A 17,929-nucleotide genomic window follows, 5' to 3' on the forward strand; every position below is an offset into this window, starting at 1 on the left:
AAATTAAAATTTTAAAAATACTATCAATTTTTTCAAATTAGCAGTAAAATAAAAATAATCATTGTTCCTACAGATGCAGCTACTTTATTTTATCTAATTAATATTTGTATAATTAAAACTTTGACTAAAAAAATCGTTGCATCTTTTTAACATTTAATGCAACTTGAAGATGGAACTCGGAAGGTCTCCCACCGGATGAGCTATCCGTGCAAAATGGCATATTGACTATGAAAGCATCCAGATTTCCGCTTTGCATCGATCCGCAACAACAAGCGCTAAATTGGATCAAGAAGAGAGAGGAGAAGAAGAATCTAAAGATTTTGTCCTTCACGGACGCAGATTTCTTGAAACAAATGGAATTGGCGATCCAATATGGTTTTCCGGTACTTCTTCAGGATGTCGACGAGATCGATCCTATCTTGGATAACGTTTTATCAAGAAACATTCAAGGTAAGTAATAAAATAATAAAATTTAAAAAATCCTAATTTTATTGAAATGTAGGAATTGATTTGATTTTATAGTAAATTAATTTGTTCTTTGTTGCAGTCGCTGAAGGACGAACTTTTGTCATTCTCGGTGATAAAGAGATAGATTATGATCCAAGATTTCATATATATTTGACAACCAAAATGACCAATCCTATGCTGGATCCCGCCATGTATGCTAAAGCAGTTGTTATCAATTATATGGTCACCACAGCCGTGAGTTTAATTTAATTAATTACATTTTTGATACCATGTTATAGCTATAACTTACATTTATTAAATTAATATTTTATATTCGTATATTAAATTCAAAAATATTGATTTGAAAAAATCTTTCGTATTCCAATATGAAATTTTACACGATAAAACTTCCCAAGACACATCTCTTCAGGGTTTGGAGAACCAACTTTTATCAGTCGTCGTGAGAATCGAAAGACCGGACATCGAGGAGCAACGAGAGATGTTGATCCTGGAAACGAGCGAGAACAAGAATTTGTTGCAACAACTGGAAGACAGTCTTCTGCGCGAAATCGCGACGAATCAGGGTAACATGCTGGACAACATTGATTTGATCGAGACTCTGGAGAACATCAAGGCTAGAGTCAGCGAGGTGATGACGAAGCTATTCCTCGCGGAGGTCACCTCGGCGGACATAGATAAACTTCGGGAAGGCTATCGTCCGGTGGCGGAACGAGGCTGCTATCCTGTTCTCCGTGTTAGCCGATATGGCTACCGTCAACTCGATGTATCAGTATTCTCTGATCAGCTACGTCGAGGTGTTTATCCACTCGCTGAAGAGATCGCTGCCGGATCCGATGCTCGCCAAACGACTCCAGAACATCATTCCGACGTTGACGAAGAACGTCTATGATTACGGCTGCACCGGCATTTTCGAGCGACACAAATTACTCTTCTCCCTGCAAATTTGCATGAGAATAGAAAGAAGTGTGGACAACGTCAATCAGAAGCAGCTGGAGTTCTTCATCAAGGGTAGCATGGCCTTGGGAAAATCGCCACAATTGAATCCCACCAGATGGTTGCCGCAATCGGGCTGGGAGGATATTCTCAAGCTGGCGAGCGATTTTCCGGATAAATTCCAACAACTTCCAGAAGAGCTGCGAGATTGCGAGGATGAATGGAAACAGGTATACATTCTAATTCATTAGTCAAACAATTGAATTTTATGTTATAGCTAAATAATAATAGAAAATAATTATCATATTAAGGGATCAAAAAATTGTCCAAAAAATAAATTTTAGATAGCAAATTTTAAATAGCTGTAACTTGTTTCGACAAATGAAAAAAATATCAGAATTGAAGAAAATGAAAGAAGCTATGACCTTTCGAAAAGTAGAGATTTCAAGCTTTGAAACTCTTTTTTTAAATTTAAATTATCGAAATAAAGTTACAGCTATTTAAAATTTGCTTATTTTTTTGGACAATTTTTTTGATCTCTTAATTATTTTAAGGAGTGTAATTTAAGTCATTCTTAAATTGAATCAAAGATTGTGTGATAAATACAAATTCCCTTGAAATGTGTGATAACAAATGAATGAATTTTCGTTTCAGTGGAACGACTCAGATATGCCGGAATCGGACGAACTTCCATGCGACTATAACACACGATTGACACCCTTTGAGAAACTGATGCTGATGCGCTGCTTCCGTGTGGATCGCGTTTATCGCAGCATCATTAATTACATTACCGACATCATGGGTGAGCAGTATATAACGCCGCCTCACGTGAGCTTTGATATGATTTTCGAGGAGAGTACACCCACCATGCCCGTGGTCTTCCTATTGAGTCCAGGATCAGATCCCACTTCGGAGCTGATGAAGCTGGCCGATCGATACGGCTGTGGCGGAGGAAAGTTTAGATATCTCTCGCTCGGTCAAAGTCAAGACAAGGTGAGATAACGCATATGTAACTTGATTTTCATAATTTATTCTTTTATAATAATAATTATAATAATTGTTCTTTAATAATAAAATCTTAAAAATTGCAACGTATGCATAAAAATTATTATGATGCACGCGCATAAAAATATATTAATTATGCGATGCATAAAAAAAAATTCAATATTTAAATCTTTAACAGACAATGCGAACAAAAAGAATAGAATTTTCTACAAGATATATAGAAATATAGAGTGTTAATTATTTTAATAAAAAAAAAAATTTTTTATATAATAGATTGCGATGGAATTATTGGATATAGCGATGACGAGAGGTCAGTGGCTGATGTTCCAGAACTGTCATCTACTATTGTCCTTTACCAAAAATTTAGAAAAGATTGTGGAAAATATAGGAAAGCCTCATCCTGACTTCCGCTTATGGCTCACCACGGAACCGATTCCTAATTTTCCAATCGGAATACTGCAACAATCACTGAAAGGTATAATAAAATTATACTTCATCGTTATACATTGTTTTTGAAAACGAATAATTTACAGTGGTAATGGAACCACCGAGCGGCTTGAAACTAAATTTGCAAAACACATACTTCAACATGCGACCACAGGTTTTGGAAAGTTGTTCTCATCCCGTTTACAAGCACTTAATTTACGTTCTAGTCTTTTATCACGCGGTTATCCAGGTAAATTTCAGAAAATCGATACATTTTTATTAATAATACAGGAAAAATTGTTATTAAAAAATTAAATATAAATAATGAAAAATAAATTTTGGCTCGTGTAAAATTAAAATAAGTAATAAATTTAAAAGGCCAACTTTACGAGCTAATTGATTAGGTGTTAAAAAATTTTTTTATTCTACGTCATGAAAATAATACAAATAATAATTAGTATACTAATCGTCATGAAAATAATACAAATAATAATTAGTATACTAATTATTATTTGTATTATTTTCATGACGTAGAATAAAAAAATTTTTTAACACCTAATCAATTAGCTCGTAAAGTTGGCCTTTTAAATTTATTAATTATTAAAAAATTATTTAATATATCGCAGGAGAGAAGAAGATACGGCAAAATTGGATGGAACATAAAATACGATTTCAACGAATCAGATTTTAATGTGTGTACTACCATTCTGAGTACTTATTTGACAAAAGCTTTAGCATCAAAGGAGTCTACTGTACCTTGGAACAGCCTCAAGTATCTAATTGGAGAGGTACGAATTCTAAATCTCTCTAAAGATCTTCTCTAATTCCGATATTCTCCTATTTTCTTAAGTATATTGTCTGTCTTAAATATTTCTTAAACAAACAAATTTCCACAACATTTATTGCATTTTGTATTTAAAAATAATTCACACAGGTGATGTACGGCGGAAGAGTGATGGACAGCTACGATCGTCGCGTTTCTTACACCTATATGAACGAATATTTCGGTGATTTTCTGTTCGACGAGTTTCAACCGTTTCACTTTTATAAGGATACCGTCGACTACGTGATACCACCAGAAGGAAATCGCGACGATTATCTGCAATTTATCGAGGAACTTCCTCTCGTGAACACTCCGGAAGTGTTTGGATTGCATCCGAATGCCGAGATTGGATACTTTACGCAAACGGTCAAGAGAATATGGAAACATCTCATTGAACTTCAGCCACAAACCGGTACGAATACTATATTTTTTTTTCATCGTATATTATACGCGTCTTTAATATTTATCATTTAATCTCATTAAGAAAATTATTTATCATTCTTATAAATGCTTTAAGATATATATGTTATTTAAAGTATTATTTGAGATATTTAAAATATCATAAAATATATATTATATTATTAAAAATACTTTATAACATAAAGAAGATCAAAATGAGTGAAAGTAGATTTATATAATTAATTATCATAATTCTATTAAGTCATATTTTTGTTGCTATTATATCTTGTCTGCAAAAGTTATATTTCAATTATGTTTTGGCAAAGAAATATAAATTATTGGTATATAATTGAGAACTGTTTTTAGCACGCTTGGATAAAAAGAGTAAGTGGTACATTAAAAAGCACATTGCATATTTTTCGATGAAAATCATAATGACATGCCATGGATTAAATTTACAGCGGTGAGTGTCACCGGTGTCAGCAAGGATGAATTCATCGATAACATAGCGAAAGAGATCTCGACCAAAATACCCGCGCCATATGATATTAACAAGGTCAAGAGAAATTTTGGCGTGGCCGTGACACCGACTGCAATTGTCTTATTTCAAGAATTGGAAAGATTCAATAAATTAACGGAAACGATAACGAGGACATTAAACCAACTGAGAAAGGTCGTGAAATAAACTTAAAAATATTTTCATCATTTACTCTTATCAATCCCATTTTATCATTGCATTTACTTCCTGTTTAACAAATATATATATATATATATCTATATATATATATACACATATATATTAAAGAGAGAAAACAAAAAGACGAATTTTCAAATAATAGATGTTAATTTTATTTTATTGTTTTTATAACATAATTTTAATATTTCTTTGCTGAATTGATTACATTAATTAAGATGCAACTTAGTATCCGCATTGAAATGTTTCACTTTTAATTTTAGGCCATTGCCGGCGAAATCGGAATGGACGAGACGCTGGAAAACATTTCTGTGGCTCTTTATAACGGTATTCTGCCCAAAGAATGGGCGAAATTCGCACCGGACACACGAAAGAATCTTGCCGGTTGGATGAATCATTTTCAAAGAAGAATAGACCAATACACTAATTGGGTAAGGGATTGAACGGGCAATTATATTCGTTCTATTTAATGATACTTTCCTTCATCTCCATCAGTCCGGAGCGAACGAGCCCGTGGTACTGTGGTTGTCTGGATTGCACGTGCCGGAAACTTACGTGGCAGCTTTAATTCAGATAGCTTGTCGTAAGAACAATTGGCCCCTCGATCGTTCTGTCATTTACACAACGGTGTCGAAGTTCTCCAAACCTGACGATGTAGAAGAAAGACCCGGTCAGGTGAATTTTTCCATGCGATATTTATTTCTCTTATATTTTTCAGTGTTTTTTTTTATTATAGACACACTAAAAAAAATTATTTAATTTGAATAAGTATTTATTTCAATATATACTGCCAAATAAATCAGTTATTTGAAACTAATAATATTGGTTTGATGGAAAAATATTTATTTGATACAAGAAAATCCTGGTCGAAACAAATAAATAAATTTATTTATTTTAAATAAATGATTTATTAGGCAGTATTGAAATAAATATTTATTAATTTAGTCATTTTTTCAGTGCAATAATGTCAATAATTATTCTATTATATATCTGCGTTTAATAAATAGGGCTGTTACGTGTACGGATTATATTTGGAAGGCGCCAGATGGGATGTCGAGGAGCATCGTTTAAAAAGATCGCATCCGAAAGTTTTAATAGAGGAGCTACCAATATTAACAATTATACCTACTGAAATCCATAGACTAAAATTACAGGTATCGAATTAGCACTAATTTTTATATCTGTTTCACATTAAAAAACGAGCAAACATCACGTTGTTTCTTATTATTTATTTCAAATTAAAAGATTGACGAGTTACATCTTTGAAAATAATTCTTATGAAATGAAATGAAATTGAATTGTAAATTAGAAAGATATTTTTTTTTTATTTACCTTACAGAATACGTTTAAAACTCCCGTATATACTACATTGAACCGACGAAATGCTCTCGATGTTGGTTTGGTTTTCGAGGCAGATTTGGCGACTCCGGAACATATTTCACACTGGGTACTTCAGGGTGTTTGTCTTGTGTTAAATACGGATTAAAAATTCGTACTCGAAATCGACGCTCGAACTATTGTATTTTTCAATATATTTATTATGTATTAATATCGTGTTAATTAATATATTAGAGAACTAGTCGTAGTATATAGAGACAATCATTAAATTATATTTATCATTAAATTATATATATCATTAAATTGTATTTTCAATTATCACAATTTTGTCTACCTTTTTATTATATGTAATAGTTTTATAAATGTATAGGTCTATAAATTTTTTCTTATTCGAGAATAAAGCGGAAGAAAAGAAAAAAATAGAGAATATTAAATTTATTTAACAATCTTTCAATTTCGATCGATTAAATCTTCGAAAAAAAGTTTTTTTATCAAATAAAAAAAACTCGAACTGACCGCCGATCACGTATGCGGAAAAGGAAGAACAACCCACATGCAATACATATCGACTCCAAACATGCATTTCACGCGTTACATCACTTTTTCCTTATAGGAAGAATATCTAATATGCTATTTATCACACAGTCCTCTATTTGAGTTTCGGTAAATACAAATAATAAGACGAGCTATCGACGATCGATCTATCGATGAACGACCTATCGAGAAACAACCTATCGACCTATCATTCAAGTTTTGTCCAGTGATTATTCCTCAAAAACCTTGGCTTTTTCGACAAATTATCGCGCCGAACTCTCAATATTCGCAATTAAAAATATTTCATTTTGACATTGATTTACCCGCGCGAATTTCACGCCAAGGTGAATCGGACATCGCGAGGACGCACAAAGCGCTGACGTGAATGAACACTCGAGTCATTGGAATCTCGTAGTATCGTAGCAGAAGGCCAATTGAAGCGCGCGCGCGAGAGAGAGAGAGAGAGAGAGTGAGAGAGAGAGGGAGAGAGTGGAGCGTAGATATTTTGTGGAAAGGCGGAAAGCAGAATTGTGCCAAGCGTTCGTCACGCATCGAGTGCTCGCCACGGTTGGGTGGAAAAAAACGCGCCGTTTTCCAGGGAAAAATGAGAGCGACGTCTTCATGCACGGTAAACTGATTAACGGTCTTATCCAATTAGCTAAGTAAGTCGGTTCGTCCGAGACTGGACACTGCTTGTGTCAGGCTGATCGTTTGACAGCTACACAATAGGCAGCTATTTATCGATTTTTCCGAAACGTCATTCGCGAAATTCATGTCCACGTTGGAAAAGTTGTAGCTACTCGAGCTGGATTTCGATTTTTGTGCATTTGACAGTTCGCTTTCGCGTCGCGAATCGAAATGTCAAAGATGCCAGTGACTCTGAAATTATTTTAGGTTATGTTGTGCAACGTCGTATTTTGTTTTGTAACACTCTGCTCCTAGTATATCGCTTAGAGATTGTTTGAGACGACGTGAGATCTCTAGAAACTGTATTTCAACGAGTCGTCAGATGTTTCATTATTTTTCTCGGGTTTAACGATCGAGCGTACACCGTGTGATTGTATTGTTTATTGACATTTCATTCTGCTAATTGTTTTCCATCAGTGAAACTATAGGAGGAGAGAATCTGACACTATTCTCGAGAAGGTAGGAAATGTACGGCGCCGAGAGGGAGGAAGTGTCTGAAAGTTGGTTACATACGTATGATCTGAGCAGTACTATGATTCCCAATATAAGTACAGCGATTGAGGATGAGGAGCATTTTTGCAAGCTTATTCTGTATAAGGAAATCAAAGATTCAAGGTACGTGTTAAGACTCAGGATGCGACAAGATAATCAGTTTTATGACAAATTTCATTCTTGCGTTTATCTTTCAGAGTACGAATATGGGATGTCATCATTCTAATACCAAATCTGTTGTTCCTTCTATTCATCGCGATGCGATTCAACAGAGCAAGGCTTAAATTACGTGCAACGAGTAGTCCGATATTTTTAGCGTTTTACGGTCTCGTTATTTGTAATGTAGTTATATCAGTGATACGCTGCATTGTATCGATGTCTGTAAACGCAGCGGCGACAGTTGGTGGCAAGGCTGACAAAGTTTTGTGGGTCACAGTGAGATTTTTTCTACTATCTACCGAGATGAGTGTAGTTATATTTGGTTTAGCATTTGGTGAGTGACATATTTTCAGAGTCTTGAGAAAGGAAAGGGAATGTGTGATATTTCCTAACGTGTAATTTTTCATTTCCTTTACTTTAGGTCACTTGGACAGCCGTTCTAGTATTCGTAGAGTACTACTTGCAACATCATTTATAGCATTGGCTTTCACGATCACTCAAGGAACATTGGAATTAGTTCTGCCGGACGATACATTTCATATTCCCAGCCGTGATTTTTACGTGTTTGGTCACGGCGGCATGATGTTTTGGTTTTGCAGCAGTCTCGTTTTTACTACGGTATGCTTGCGCACGCCGTTTTTTTTTTAATTTTTGGTCAAATTTGATACCTACATCGCTGAATATGTCGATATCGCTTTTAGATATATCTCTTCATATTAATACTGCCATGGACACGGTTACGAGACCGCCTAGCACTTCCTAGTAAGTAATTCTCATCACATTATATAATGCTTCCTCGTTGATTGTGATTATAAATATACGCTTCCTGTTGCAGCACGGAAAAGCTTTTACATTTATGCTGGAACGCTGGCGACGTTGGATTTAGTGCAATCAATTGGTGCAGGCTTTCTAAACTATACTCAAAATCCAGTGGGATTATGCATTGTAGATTTCACAGCAGCAGTATATTTAACTCTTTTTACTCCTTTGGTTTATCATACATTCCTATCGGAATTCTTCGGGTAAGCTACTGCAATATAACAATACATTAGCAATTTGAATAATGGGTTTGGATGTTCGACTGATATATTTTGTAAATTCTGCTTTCAGGGTTTCACAACCATCAATAATGTTCTCTTACAAGGCACAAGTGGACGACGCAATGGACGAAGACACGGTGTCGTTACCGCATCAACAGAGTTTTTCATCCTTGAAAACCGACAGCGATTACATCTATCAGGTCCATACTCCTTCTATTCACATACCGCTGTATGATTCTCAAGCATTGAAATCCTCCAAGCAGGGAGCTTCTCTTTATTCCTTAACATCAGCTAGAGACCCGAAAAATAGCGACTCGAGCACCTTCGGTTCACCAATTAGATCGTTTCGCTCGACAACCGGTATTAAAAGCTTCGATAGAGATCTGACCATAGAAAAGAATATTTCGGAATTGACTAATTATCCTTTGATCAGATCTGACTTATCCTCCCAAAAGAGCGTGCCGGATTTAAGACTCTCCAGCCCGAGCAGGAAAGCCATTTCTGTGACGCATGTTAAGTACGATGGTCCCAGTAGTGTCTCAAATTTGCTCTTCTCGCCCGATACCGCTAGTAACTTTCTCTACAAACCGAAAACAATCGACAGTAACGTTAACTTGTACTCTCAAACGAGAAAAAGTAGCTTAGAAGGCGTGTTGGATAACGCTTCTGCGGATCCCGCGGCTATAGTTGAGAACATTCCGCATGGAGACAGTAATTTTTCGGAAATACCTCAGGTTCCAGCGCTAGAAAATAGCTTACAGTCCATTTTGGAGAGTTGCACGCACAAAATTGAAACGGAGGATTTCCAAGAATCTCGATTAAGCGATGATTTAGCGCTCCAAGAGAGCGCTTCCACCATAAATCAGAGCTATTTAATGACGCGTTTAGAGACTGATTTCTCAAAAGACTATTCGGACGATATGATGTCCAGTACATCTACTAATACTTCGAACACCACGCAACAATTACTTCCTAGATCGAGTTTCTCTCGTTCAACCGTAGCCTATCGAAAGAACAAAAATAATTCGAAAGAAGGAGAATCGGGCGGTTTAAGTGATTATTTGTTATCTATAACATCCCCAAAATTCGAAAAACACAAAAGGAACAAAACGCAACAAGATCCTGATTCCTCTCACGATTCAGATACGCAAACTGAATCTTTGTAGATAGCTTATTATCGTTGCAGTATCCGTGATTCACTGTATCTGTACACCATTGATAATTCTTCCAAGTTTTACATTTTTTATTTTATTAATAATTTGTTTATTAGTTATTTAATCAAGTTATTAATCTTCTATACAAGTTATTAATATTTATACATATATTACGCATTATAACGCATAATGGTAAAACCATTTGAGAGCTTTATCTAACTGTAAATATATCTTAGCATGTTTAGAGAAATAATATCGTATAATATAAAATTAAACGTATTGATGTAGTCAATGCATTTGGTTTCATTTATTTACACTAACTTCGGGCAATTTCCCCCTTGGCAACAATTTATCACGCTGCTTCTTCATGGACGGAATCTTGTAAAATATTTTCAAGCAAGATATTTCGTGTGTGATGCACCGTTTGCACTGCGCTTCAATAATGCATTATTACACGCGAGACACGATGTTTTATTATTAACAAAGTGCTTTGATGCTCAATTATATGCAGAGTTCAATTTATCAGCGTTATATTAACTTCACGGTAATTTTTTTTTCTTTTTTTAATTGATTGACTGGATGGTCTGCCTCGGAATGCAAAGGGGAATGTTTTTTTCTTCTTTCTTTACAGAATCACAGCGTTTATGACTCGACCCAGTTCGACACGAACGCTACGCCAATCAACCCGCTCTACGCGGCGTCTCTTCAAAGTCCAGATAGTATTACCGGTTACAGTATAGACAGTCAAGAAGCACCGAACCCGCCAAATGGTTATCAACAATGAACTGTCGCGCATATCGGTTCGGTGTGCTACGGAAAAAGCTACAGAACGAACCTGGATACACACGAACAATTATTTCAACGATCAAATCATTTAATTTTACTAAGAACTTTGTGAAATCCCCCTTTAAATATGAAGAAGAATTCGCTACTTTTCCTCGAAAGGAGCGTGTCATACGAAAAAATTCGAAATTAGAATGAAAGTAGCGTTAAGATTGTCGCGAGTCTAAGGAAGGATTCTAGTCGCTCTTAAAGAATTCTCAAGGCCGTAATAAACACAGATGCTTTCGGTCTTCATGTGATAGTTGGCACTTGGTGCGCCAAATTGTGATCGCAAAATGCTGGAAGAAATCTCATAGAGACTCGGAATCTCCAGATAGTTTTAATTTGCTTTATTATTAGGGCCTGAGGTTTTTTCTCGAAGGATAATTAGAAGGTGTATAGCGTTAATTTATATTATTTTTGTACTTAAATAGATACTTTGTGTGAGATCGTCGCGCGAGTGAATTTTTTATAGCACATGAAAAATAGAACTTTTTCTTCAGCAAAACGCATTTATCCTAAAGCATGTACAAGATGTATAGGTCGTTTTAGGATTCACATACTGCCTCTCGAACGCAGACATATTCTCATTAGTCGTACCTTTTCTTTTTACTCATAAAATATATCTTCGTCCAAGTAAAGAGAGTTCGGTATAAGATATAATTAGAGAATAAAAATTCATATCAACATTTTTTTTAAATTATCACTATTACGCAATAACTACGTAATATGCGACTTTTGCAATATCCTGTCCTATATCTATATATATGCAGTGCGATCAATCTCGTAGCAAAGTTAGCAATATTATTCCCGTCTTTATTATTTTGTATTGAAAACTGCAAAAATTGTGGTGTGGCGGATTATCAATAAGACAAAAATGAACACTTAGATTTAACTTTCGAATCTTGTTTATCGTTTCTCCGTCCTTCTCATCAAAGTGGACGTCGTCGTATTGTTCGAAAGTGATCCTTCTTGCGTGTGAAACTACAAGTCGCGCAAGCAACAAGTCGGACACTCGCTATTTTCTTACTTTTGCATCGAAAATCATTAGATCGATTATACATATAAGGACAATAGGAGTCATTAAGATTAAACGTCGTGCGGAGATAATTTTTTAGATTTAAGAAAAACTCTTCGACACTCCAATAACTATTACTGAAGACTCCATCCATAATGTATATACATGATCTGTATTCTAATGTAAAGGATATCGTACTATTTATATATATTAATATATATACATATATTTATCGATATATTATATATCTACGTAATCTGACGATTGAGATCTGAACATTCACTCCTGCGTTATTCGCGTTTTTTTAATTGATTTATTTATTTTTTTTTAATTAAACGTTTATTGGTCTTACGCAGGAGGAAAGATAAGAGAAAATATACACAAAATTAGCATTATAGAATTGACGAAATGTTTATCAGGCCCGAAGACGCGATTATAAGTTCACGAGGTTGCAGATCCTTCGTTTTCCTATGTGCATTTTAGACCAAGGAAAACTAAGAGCGAAAGAAAAATCACAAGTGATAACATAACTACGTATTTTCTAGCATTTAAGTCATTCGAACTTGTATATACGGAACGAAACAGCATGGAACGGCGTTAATTCTCTGTCAATTGCAATTGCTTTTTACCATCTCCGACTATCAATCACCCCGCACTCTTCACGAACGTTACCTGCGATCGTCTGACCGTGTGTGATTCTTTTGTAAGCATCGAGTGCAGTATATAAGGCAATATTATGTGATCGCGTCATATAGCTATATACTTGATTGAAAAAAAGATAAAATAAAAAATAAATTACAATTCGCTGGATGTTTCATATTTTCTTGAAAATCTTACGCAGTTCTTCAATTCGTATAACCCGGCTAATACATATATATTATCTTACAATTAGTACAATTAAGTGTTCTAATTGAATGCTTATATGCATATATATTTCGATTAATTTCTGATGAAATTCGTGCCGTGATAATATAAAAAACGATTCGTGTTGAATATGCATTAAGATATTTATCTTAAAAATTTTAACGCTAAAGAGGCAGCCAATAAATCTCAATTTGTAATTATATTTCGAGTAATTCTTTTATATTAGATATAAATAAAATTATACTATTGTTAGAGAAACTTTTATGTTTAATTAAATACAGGAAGCGAATATGGATCAAAGATATTACGAAGGAAGTTGTACGAGCATTTGTCAGATGGCGAAGCAAGTATATCTGAGAATTACGCTACATGCTATTTCAAAAAAGGATTAGAATCATATATGAGACAAATAGTAAGATATTACAAGTTAATTTCAATTTATAATATGTATCTTATATTTTTTCATATATATTTAATAATTTTTTGTAGAAATCATATTTTCTAACAAGGCAAATGCAAATGTATGTACACCGACGTTATTAAATACCGCTTGAAAATTCAATACGCGACGACATATGCAGATAATATTATTCATCAGCAAAGTCTTTAGCATAAATATGAAGGGATCATTGACTTGTATCGCTTTGCGTGCCGATCGCTACGACTTAACGTCACGAAAAACTTTCTCTTTATATTAAACTCGGTCAATGGCGTATGTTATTCAATCAGGGTTCGAAGGTGAGATTATGTTCACAACGGCGTGTCGAATTCGAGATCGGCAGGTCCAACATGACTCACAGACAAATATTCCGTAATGCAAATAATCCAATATATTACCTACGCAATATGATAGTCGCAATAAAAATAGCTCGAATAGTACGGATTAAATAACAAATAACGATACCATACGATTAGAGCTTGAATATATAGAGTTTATAAGTTATCTTGCGTATTCTTTTTTCACAGTTTAGACGGCAGCAAAGGGTAGAAGTTCCAAACATTGCGCACTATCGCGTCATCGCATGTGAAAGCTCGAAGCACGTCGGGATCTGGAACGACAATAGAGAAGCAAAAGGTAAATCTTTAATTCTATCTAATTTCTACTAAAATAACAGTAAATCGAAAAAAAACCGAAGGACAATATAAAATATTTTAGCTCCGCGCCACACAATTAATTTTATAATTACTCTCTGATCTCAAAAACTATACATGTATATAATTAAATATCTTCTCCGCAATATGATGAACTTGATTTGCGGAAAGGATTAAAAATTTTCGCTCGCACTTCGGTGCGGCTCTACTATGTAGCATCTTTCGTTCCCTGCAGCGCGGAAGGTTTATAGTCCAGGCATCGTCCAAATTATATAGTCGTTAGATCGTCGTCAGTGGCCAATTTAGATTTGTTTACTGACTGTCAGTGCGCAAGTATTCCCGCAAGGGCCGGTCCACCGTGGCGGCCGGTACCGCCAAGCTCATCCGCGGGTACAGGACGGCACCGTCCGACGAGAGCGCGTTGCACACAATCATTCCCAGCATCTCGCCGGTCGCGCGGCTGACTATCGGCCCGCCGCTGGTACCGCTCTGGGCGCAACAAGTTGTCAGGAGCGCGCAGTCCATCGACTTGGAGACGACGCCGCTGCTGATGGTCGGCCGGATGGACGAGGAGAACGGAAATCCCACGGAGACCACCGGCTCGCCTGTGAGCAGGTGTGTACGTACGTAATTAATAGGATTTATTTCAACAAATTTTTTTTTTTTTATGTTTCATTTTTTATTGACTAAGAGGTTCAGATCCTAATACCGTTATAGTTCTTTGCATATGTTAAAAAAATCAAAGATTAATAATAAAGAAAGAATAATAATAGTAGAAACTGAAGAAATTGTCCAAGAGAATTATTATTAACTTTAATAAATGATATTTGTGCTTTATTTCATTCGTAAGACGGAGACTTTTTTAAAAATTTCGCACAGTAATTCGTGATAAAAATGATCAAATGATTTATTTCAGCAAATATTTGTTCTATATATTTTATTTTTTATTGATTAAGAAATTGAGATGTTTTTAAATCGTTAGTTCTTTACATGTTAAAAAGATCAAAGATTAATAGCAGAATAATAATCGTAGAACCTGAAGAAATTGTCCAAGAGAATTATTAGTAACTTTAATAAATAATATTTGCTTTATTTCATTCGTAAGACGGATACTGTTTCAAAAATTTTGCACCGTAATTTGTAATAAAAATGATCAATAAAAGCAAGATTCTTATGGTAACGCGTAGTAAATAGATTTTTATTGCGATCGAGTAAATGGACATATGTATTGGTTTCTGAGTTAGAAGAAGGCCAAATATCAATTTCACCATTAACGACGATCAATTGACCCAATTTTTTCACAATTATACGTTATTTCTATCCTGATGAGGAAGAAGGTCAATGTTCCTGGCGTTGAGGCGCCAGGAAATCGTTATTGACACGCTGCTGGATATATCGCTAATTTCCTCTTGTTGAGAAAAGCTATGAGCTTCGATATCTATTGTTCGAAATGTTCTTAGATAACAGTTCGAAGTGGATAAAAATTATTGGGACTAACACATTTCGCTTTTGCATCTTTAGAGCTAAAATTAAAAAATAAAAATAGTGAAAAAGCAAAGGAACTGAATTTACCTTTTACAACCGGAGCACGAGACAATCGTATCGACTGCAATGAAGGATCCACATCCTGTGGATTTACTCTCAATACAGCCACGTCGTAAGGCTGATTCTCCGGGGTTCTATACAACAATTTCGCCCACGCGCGTGAATTGGTCTGGTCTCTGCTCATTTCGATTGATATCTCCCTTTCTGGCGCCTATTGGAATTTATTTTGACTTAGCTGTAATTTTGTCGCATATAAAAAATTATCCATTTGCTATATTGCGCGTTAATATACCATTGCCACATGCTGAGCTTATTGCACTAAATGCGATTAATTTTTTTACGTCGCGTGCTAAAATATAGTTTGTATTTTTTTTTAAATATAGATACTAGAATATATACTTTTCTATTGCGTTTTTTCGCATAAGCTTCTAAGAGTTTGATTTTACCTCGCTGACGACGTGCGAGCACGTCAGAAATGTACCGGTATTCTTGTCCACGAGAACACCCGTGCCCCAATTAATCCCACATCTTACAAGCACGACACCTTTATCTAATGCTTCTATATATCAGAAAAAAGATCAAGATTTTATCGCATATAAATACATATATTAAAAAATAGAAAATAGAAAAAATAAGAGTATAAAAACAAAAAATAAATGTATTAGAAAAAATTAATGTATCAGAAAATAGAAAAAAATAACGTTTATATTAACGAACCATCTTTCTGGTAACTTATTATGATCGAAGAACAAGGATCCTTCGTTCGTAAAATGTTGAGCAAACACGGAGCAAGATTGGCGGCGAAGGTGTAATCCACCCATTCTCCACGACACCAGCTTAACGGCGCGATCACCATCCCGCTGATAATTCGACGTTTGCTATAAAAACATCCGTGTCAAAAAATTCCAAACGCGATAAAATAACAAAATATGTATAATCATCGATTTGATCGTCGATTAGTGATCTCGGAATTTGGTTAAGAGAGAACTTCGAATCAAAAAATTTCGAAAAATTCTCAAAATAATAATTTATATAACACTTGCGATATATATTAAAATAATTATATTTTATAAATTCTTTGACAGCAGACAAATTTAAGGATGTCTCTCGAGGAAAAAGAATTTTTTAAAATAAATAAGAATCGTTATTACCAATCTGGCGAGATGACGTAGACGGGACCACCCTCGCTACCAGGAAATGCGTACGCGTCCGTCATGACGACGCAGTCCTCGTCGCCGACGACATTGCTGATGACCCCACGTGCGATCGAGCCAATGAATACGGGATTGCCGAAGGGCGTGGACTCGATTTCCACGGTCGATCCGCGAATAGGATTCCGCAGAACCACCTGGCCCAGCAGACAAGAGAGAGCTTGCTTGACCGTAGGAATTGTCACGATCGATTTTCCTTGAGAATCGGCGATGAAGACGAGCAGGTAGATCGGTCGCAGAAATCGATCGAACTTAATCGACGATTTCGGAAAGTTCCACGTTTTAAAGAACTCGTCGAAGGTCTTCGTCAGGAGTGGACACTTCCAAGCGGCCACGACGTTACCGAGATGTTCCTGAACGTGCGAATTATTGCTTGATCGAGGACCATTGTCGATCTCCGGATCGCGGTAAACTCGAAATTTCAATTCATTCGCGAGTTCCGTCGACGTGAGCGTGAGTTCTCCTGGTACCATTTTCGTGATGAACCTCGATATCGCGCGAGACTTGTCGATAATCGAGCCTAATGCGGTGCCATGCATCAGTATCCAATTTTTTGAGATCGAGATGCCACAGCTTCCTCGTGGTGTGATTCGTATATCTTTATCGATTGGCGAGTGCAGTAAAAGTGCGCTGCTTGGAGTGTTCATCTTTTTTGACAATGCCGCAAACAGAAAAAAAATCGGATATCTTTATTAGTTTTTAAATGATGTCCGAGTCGATTAATATATTTTTATAATTAAAATAACGCTAATATTTTCTTAATGCAACATATAAAATATATATATGTACACAATAAATGAGCTTTATTGTATATCTTTTAAAATACGTATACGTGTGTATATATTTCAAAATAAATATACGTATATACATTGTTTAAGTATTATATTTATGTAAATATGAAAAAAATATCTGCTATCTTAATTTTAAGTTATATACAATTTCGGGAGAAATCTATTTAATTTCTATTAAAAATATTTTTTTGTATTGTACATTGCAAATAAAATGTTGTCTCATAGAAACTTTGTAAAAATTAAATATAAATTGAGAGTGTCAAACAGGCAATAAGAGCCAAATCGCGGATGACAGTGCGTTATCCCAACGAAACTAAATTTTTTCGTTAGAATTTAAAAACCTGTGCACAAGGCACTAAATTTTACTTGGTCACGGCCAAGATTTACAATTGGAATAATCTCTACAAGAGATTTCTATACATCCCCTGTTCCCC

The 17,929-nt window shown here is 35.3% G+C and overlaps 3 protein-coding genes across 4 annotated transcripts in view; 2 read left to right on the forward strand and 1 right to left on the reverse strand.

The window, feature by feature from the left end:
• Positions 1-6,338, forward strand: part of Dhc98D (Dynein heavy chain at 89D) — a 28,581-nt gene extending 22,243 nt beyond the window's left edge. The window contains 14 exon segments of the mRNA XM_085484397.1: positions 170-450; positions 548-702; positions 878-1,183; positions 1,185-1,631; positions 2,056-2,394; positions 2,680-2,881; positions 2,940-3,082; positions 3,459-3,620; positions 3,767-4,067; positions 4,516-4,727; positions 5,012-5,179; positions 5,244-5,423; positions 5,756-5,902; positions 6,088-6,338. Of these exon segments, the coding sequence (XP_085340523.1) occupies positions 170-450; positions 548-702; positions 878-1,183; positions 1,185-1,631; positions 2,056-2,394; positions 2,680-2,881; positions 2,940-3,082; positions 3,459-3,620; positions 3,767-4,067; positions 4,516-4,727; positions 5,012-5,179; positions 5,244-5,423; positions 5,756-5,902; positions 6,088-6,234 (3,190 nt within the window). The 3' untranslated portion in view covers positions 6,235-6,338.
• A 736-nt stretch (positions 6,339-7,074) lies between these two features.
• LOC114941822 (uncharacterized) lies at positions 7,075-12,796 on the forward strand. Of its 2 annotated transcripts, XM_085484201.1 has the most exons (8): positions 7,075-7,248; positions 7,725-7,922; positions 7,997-8,292; positions 8,380-8,576; positions 8,660-8,720; positions 8,794-8,980; positions 9,069-10,160; positions 10,784-12,796. In XM_085484201.1, the coding sequence occupies exons 2-8, from the start codon at positions 7,774-7,776 to the stop codon at positions 10,890-10,892; spliced, it is 2,091 nt and encodes a 696-aa protein (XP_085340327.1). In that variant the 5' UTR covers positions 7,075-7,248; positions 7,725-7,773; the 3' UTR covers positions 10,893-12,796. The 2 variants fall into 2 exon arrangements, with proteins under 2 accessions (XP_085340327.1, XP_029172805.2); XM_029316972.2 differs by lacking the exon at positions 10,784-12,796 and having other exon boundaries at positions 9,069-10,444.
• On the reverse strand, positions 11,359-17,360 carry LOC114941821 (peroxisomal leader peptide-processing protease). The gene is made up of 6 exons (XM_029316970.2): positions 16,645-17,360; positions 16,211-16,371; positions 15,940-16,052; positions 15,521-15,704; positions 14,269-14,553; positions 11,359-13,905 (listed from the first exon to the last, which is right to left on the reverse strand). The coding sequence occupies exons 1-6, from the start codon at positions 17,349-17,351 to the stop codon at positions 13,817-13,819; spliced, it is 1,539 nt and encodes a 512-aa protein (XP_029172803.1). The 5' UTR covers positions 17,352-17,360; the 3' UTR covers positions 11,359-13,816.
• Positions 17,361-17,929: the final 569 nt, after the last annotated feature.

The sequence above is a fragment of the Nylanderia fulva genome, unplaced genomic scaffold (genome assembly GCF_048542155.1).
Source record: "Nylanderia fulva isolate GAGA-0341 unplaced genomic scaffold, ASM4854215v1 Scaffold3, whole genome shotgun sequence".
NCBI classification, from domain to species: domain Eukaryota; kingdom Metazoa; phylum Arthropoda; class Insecta; order Hymenoptera; family Formicidae; genus Nylanderia; species Nylanderia fulva.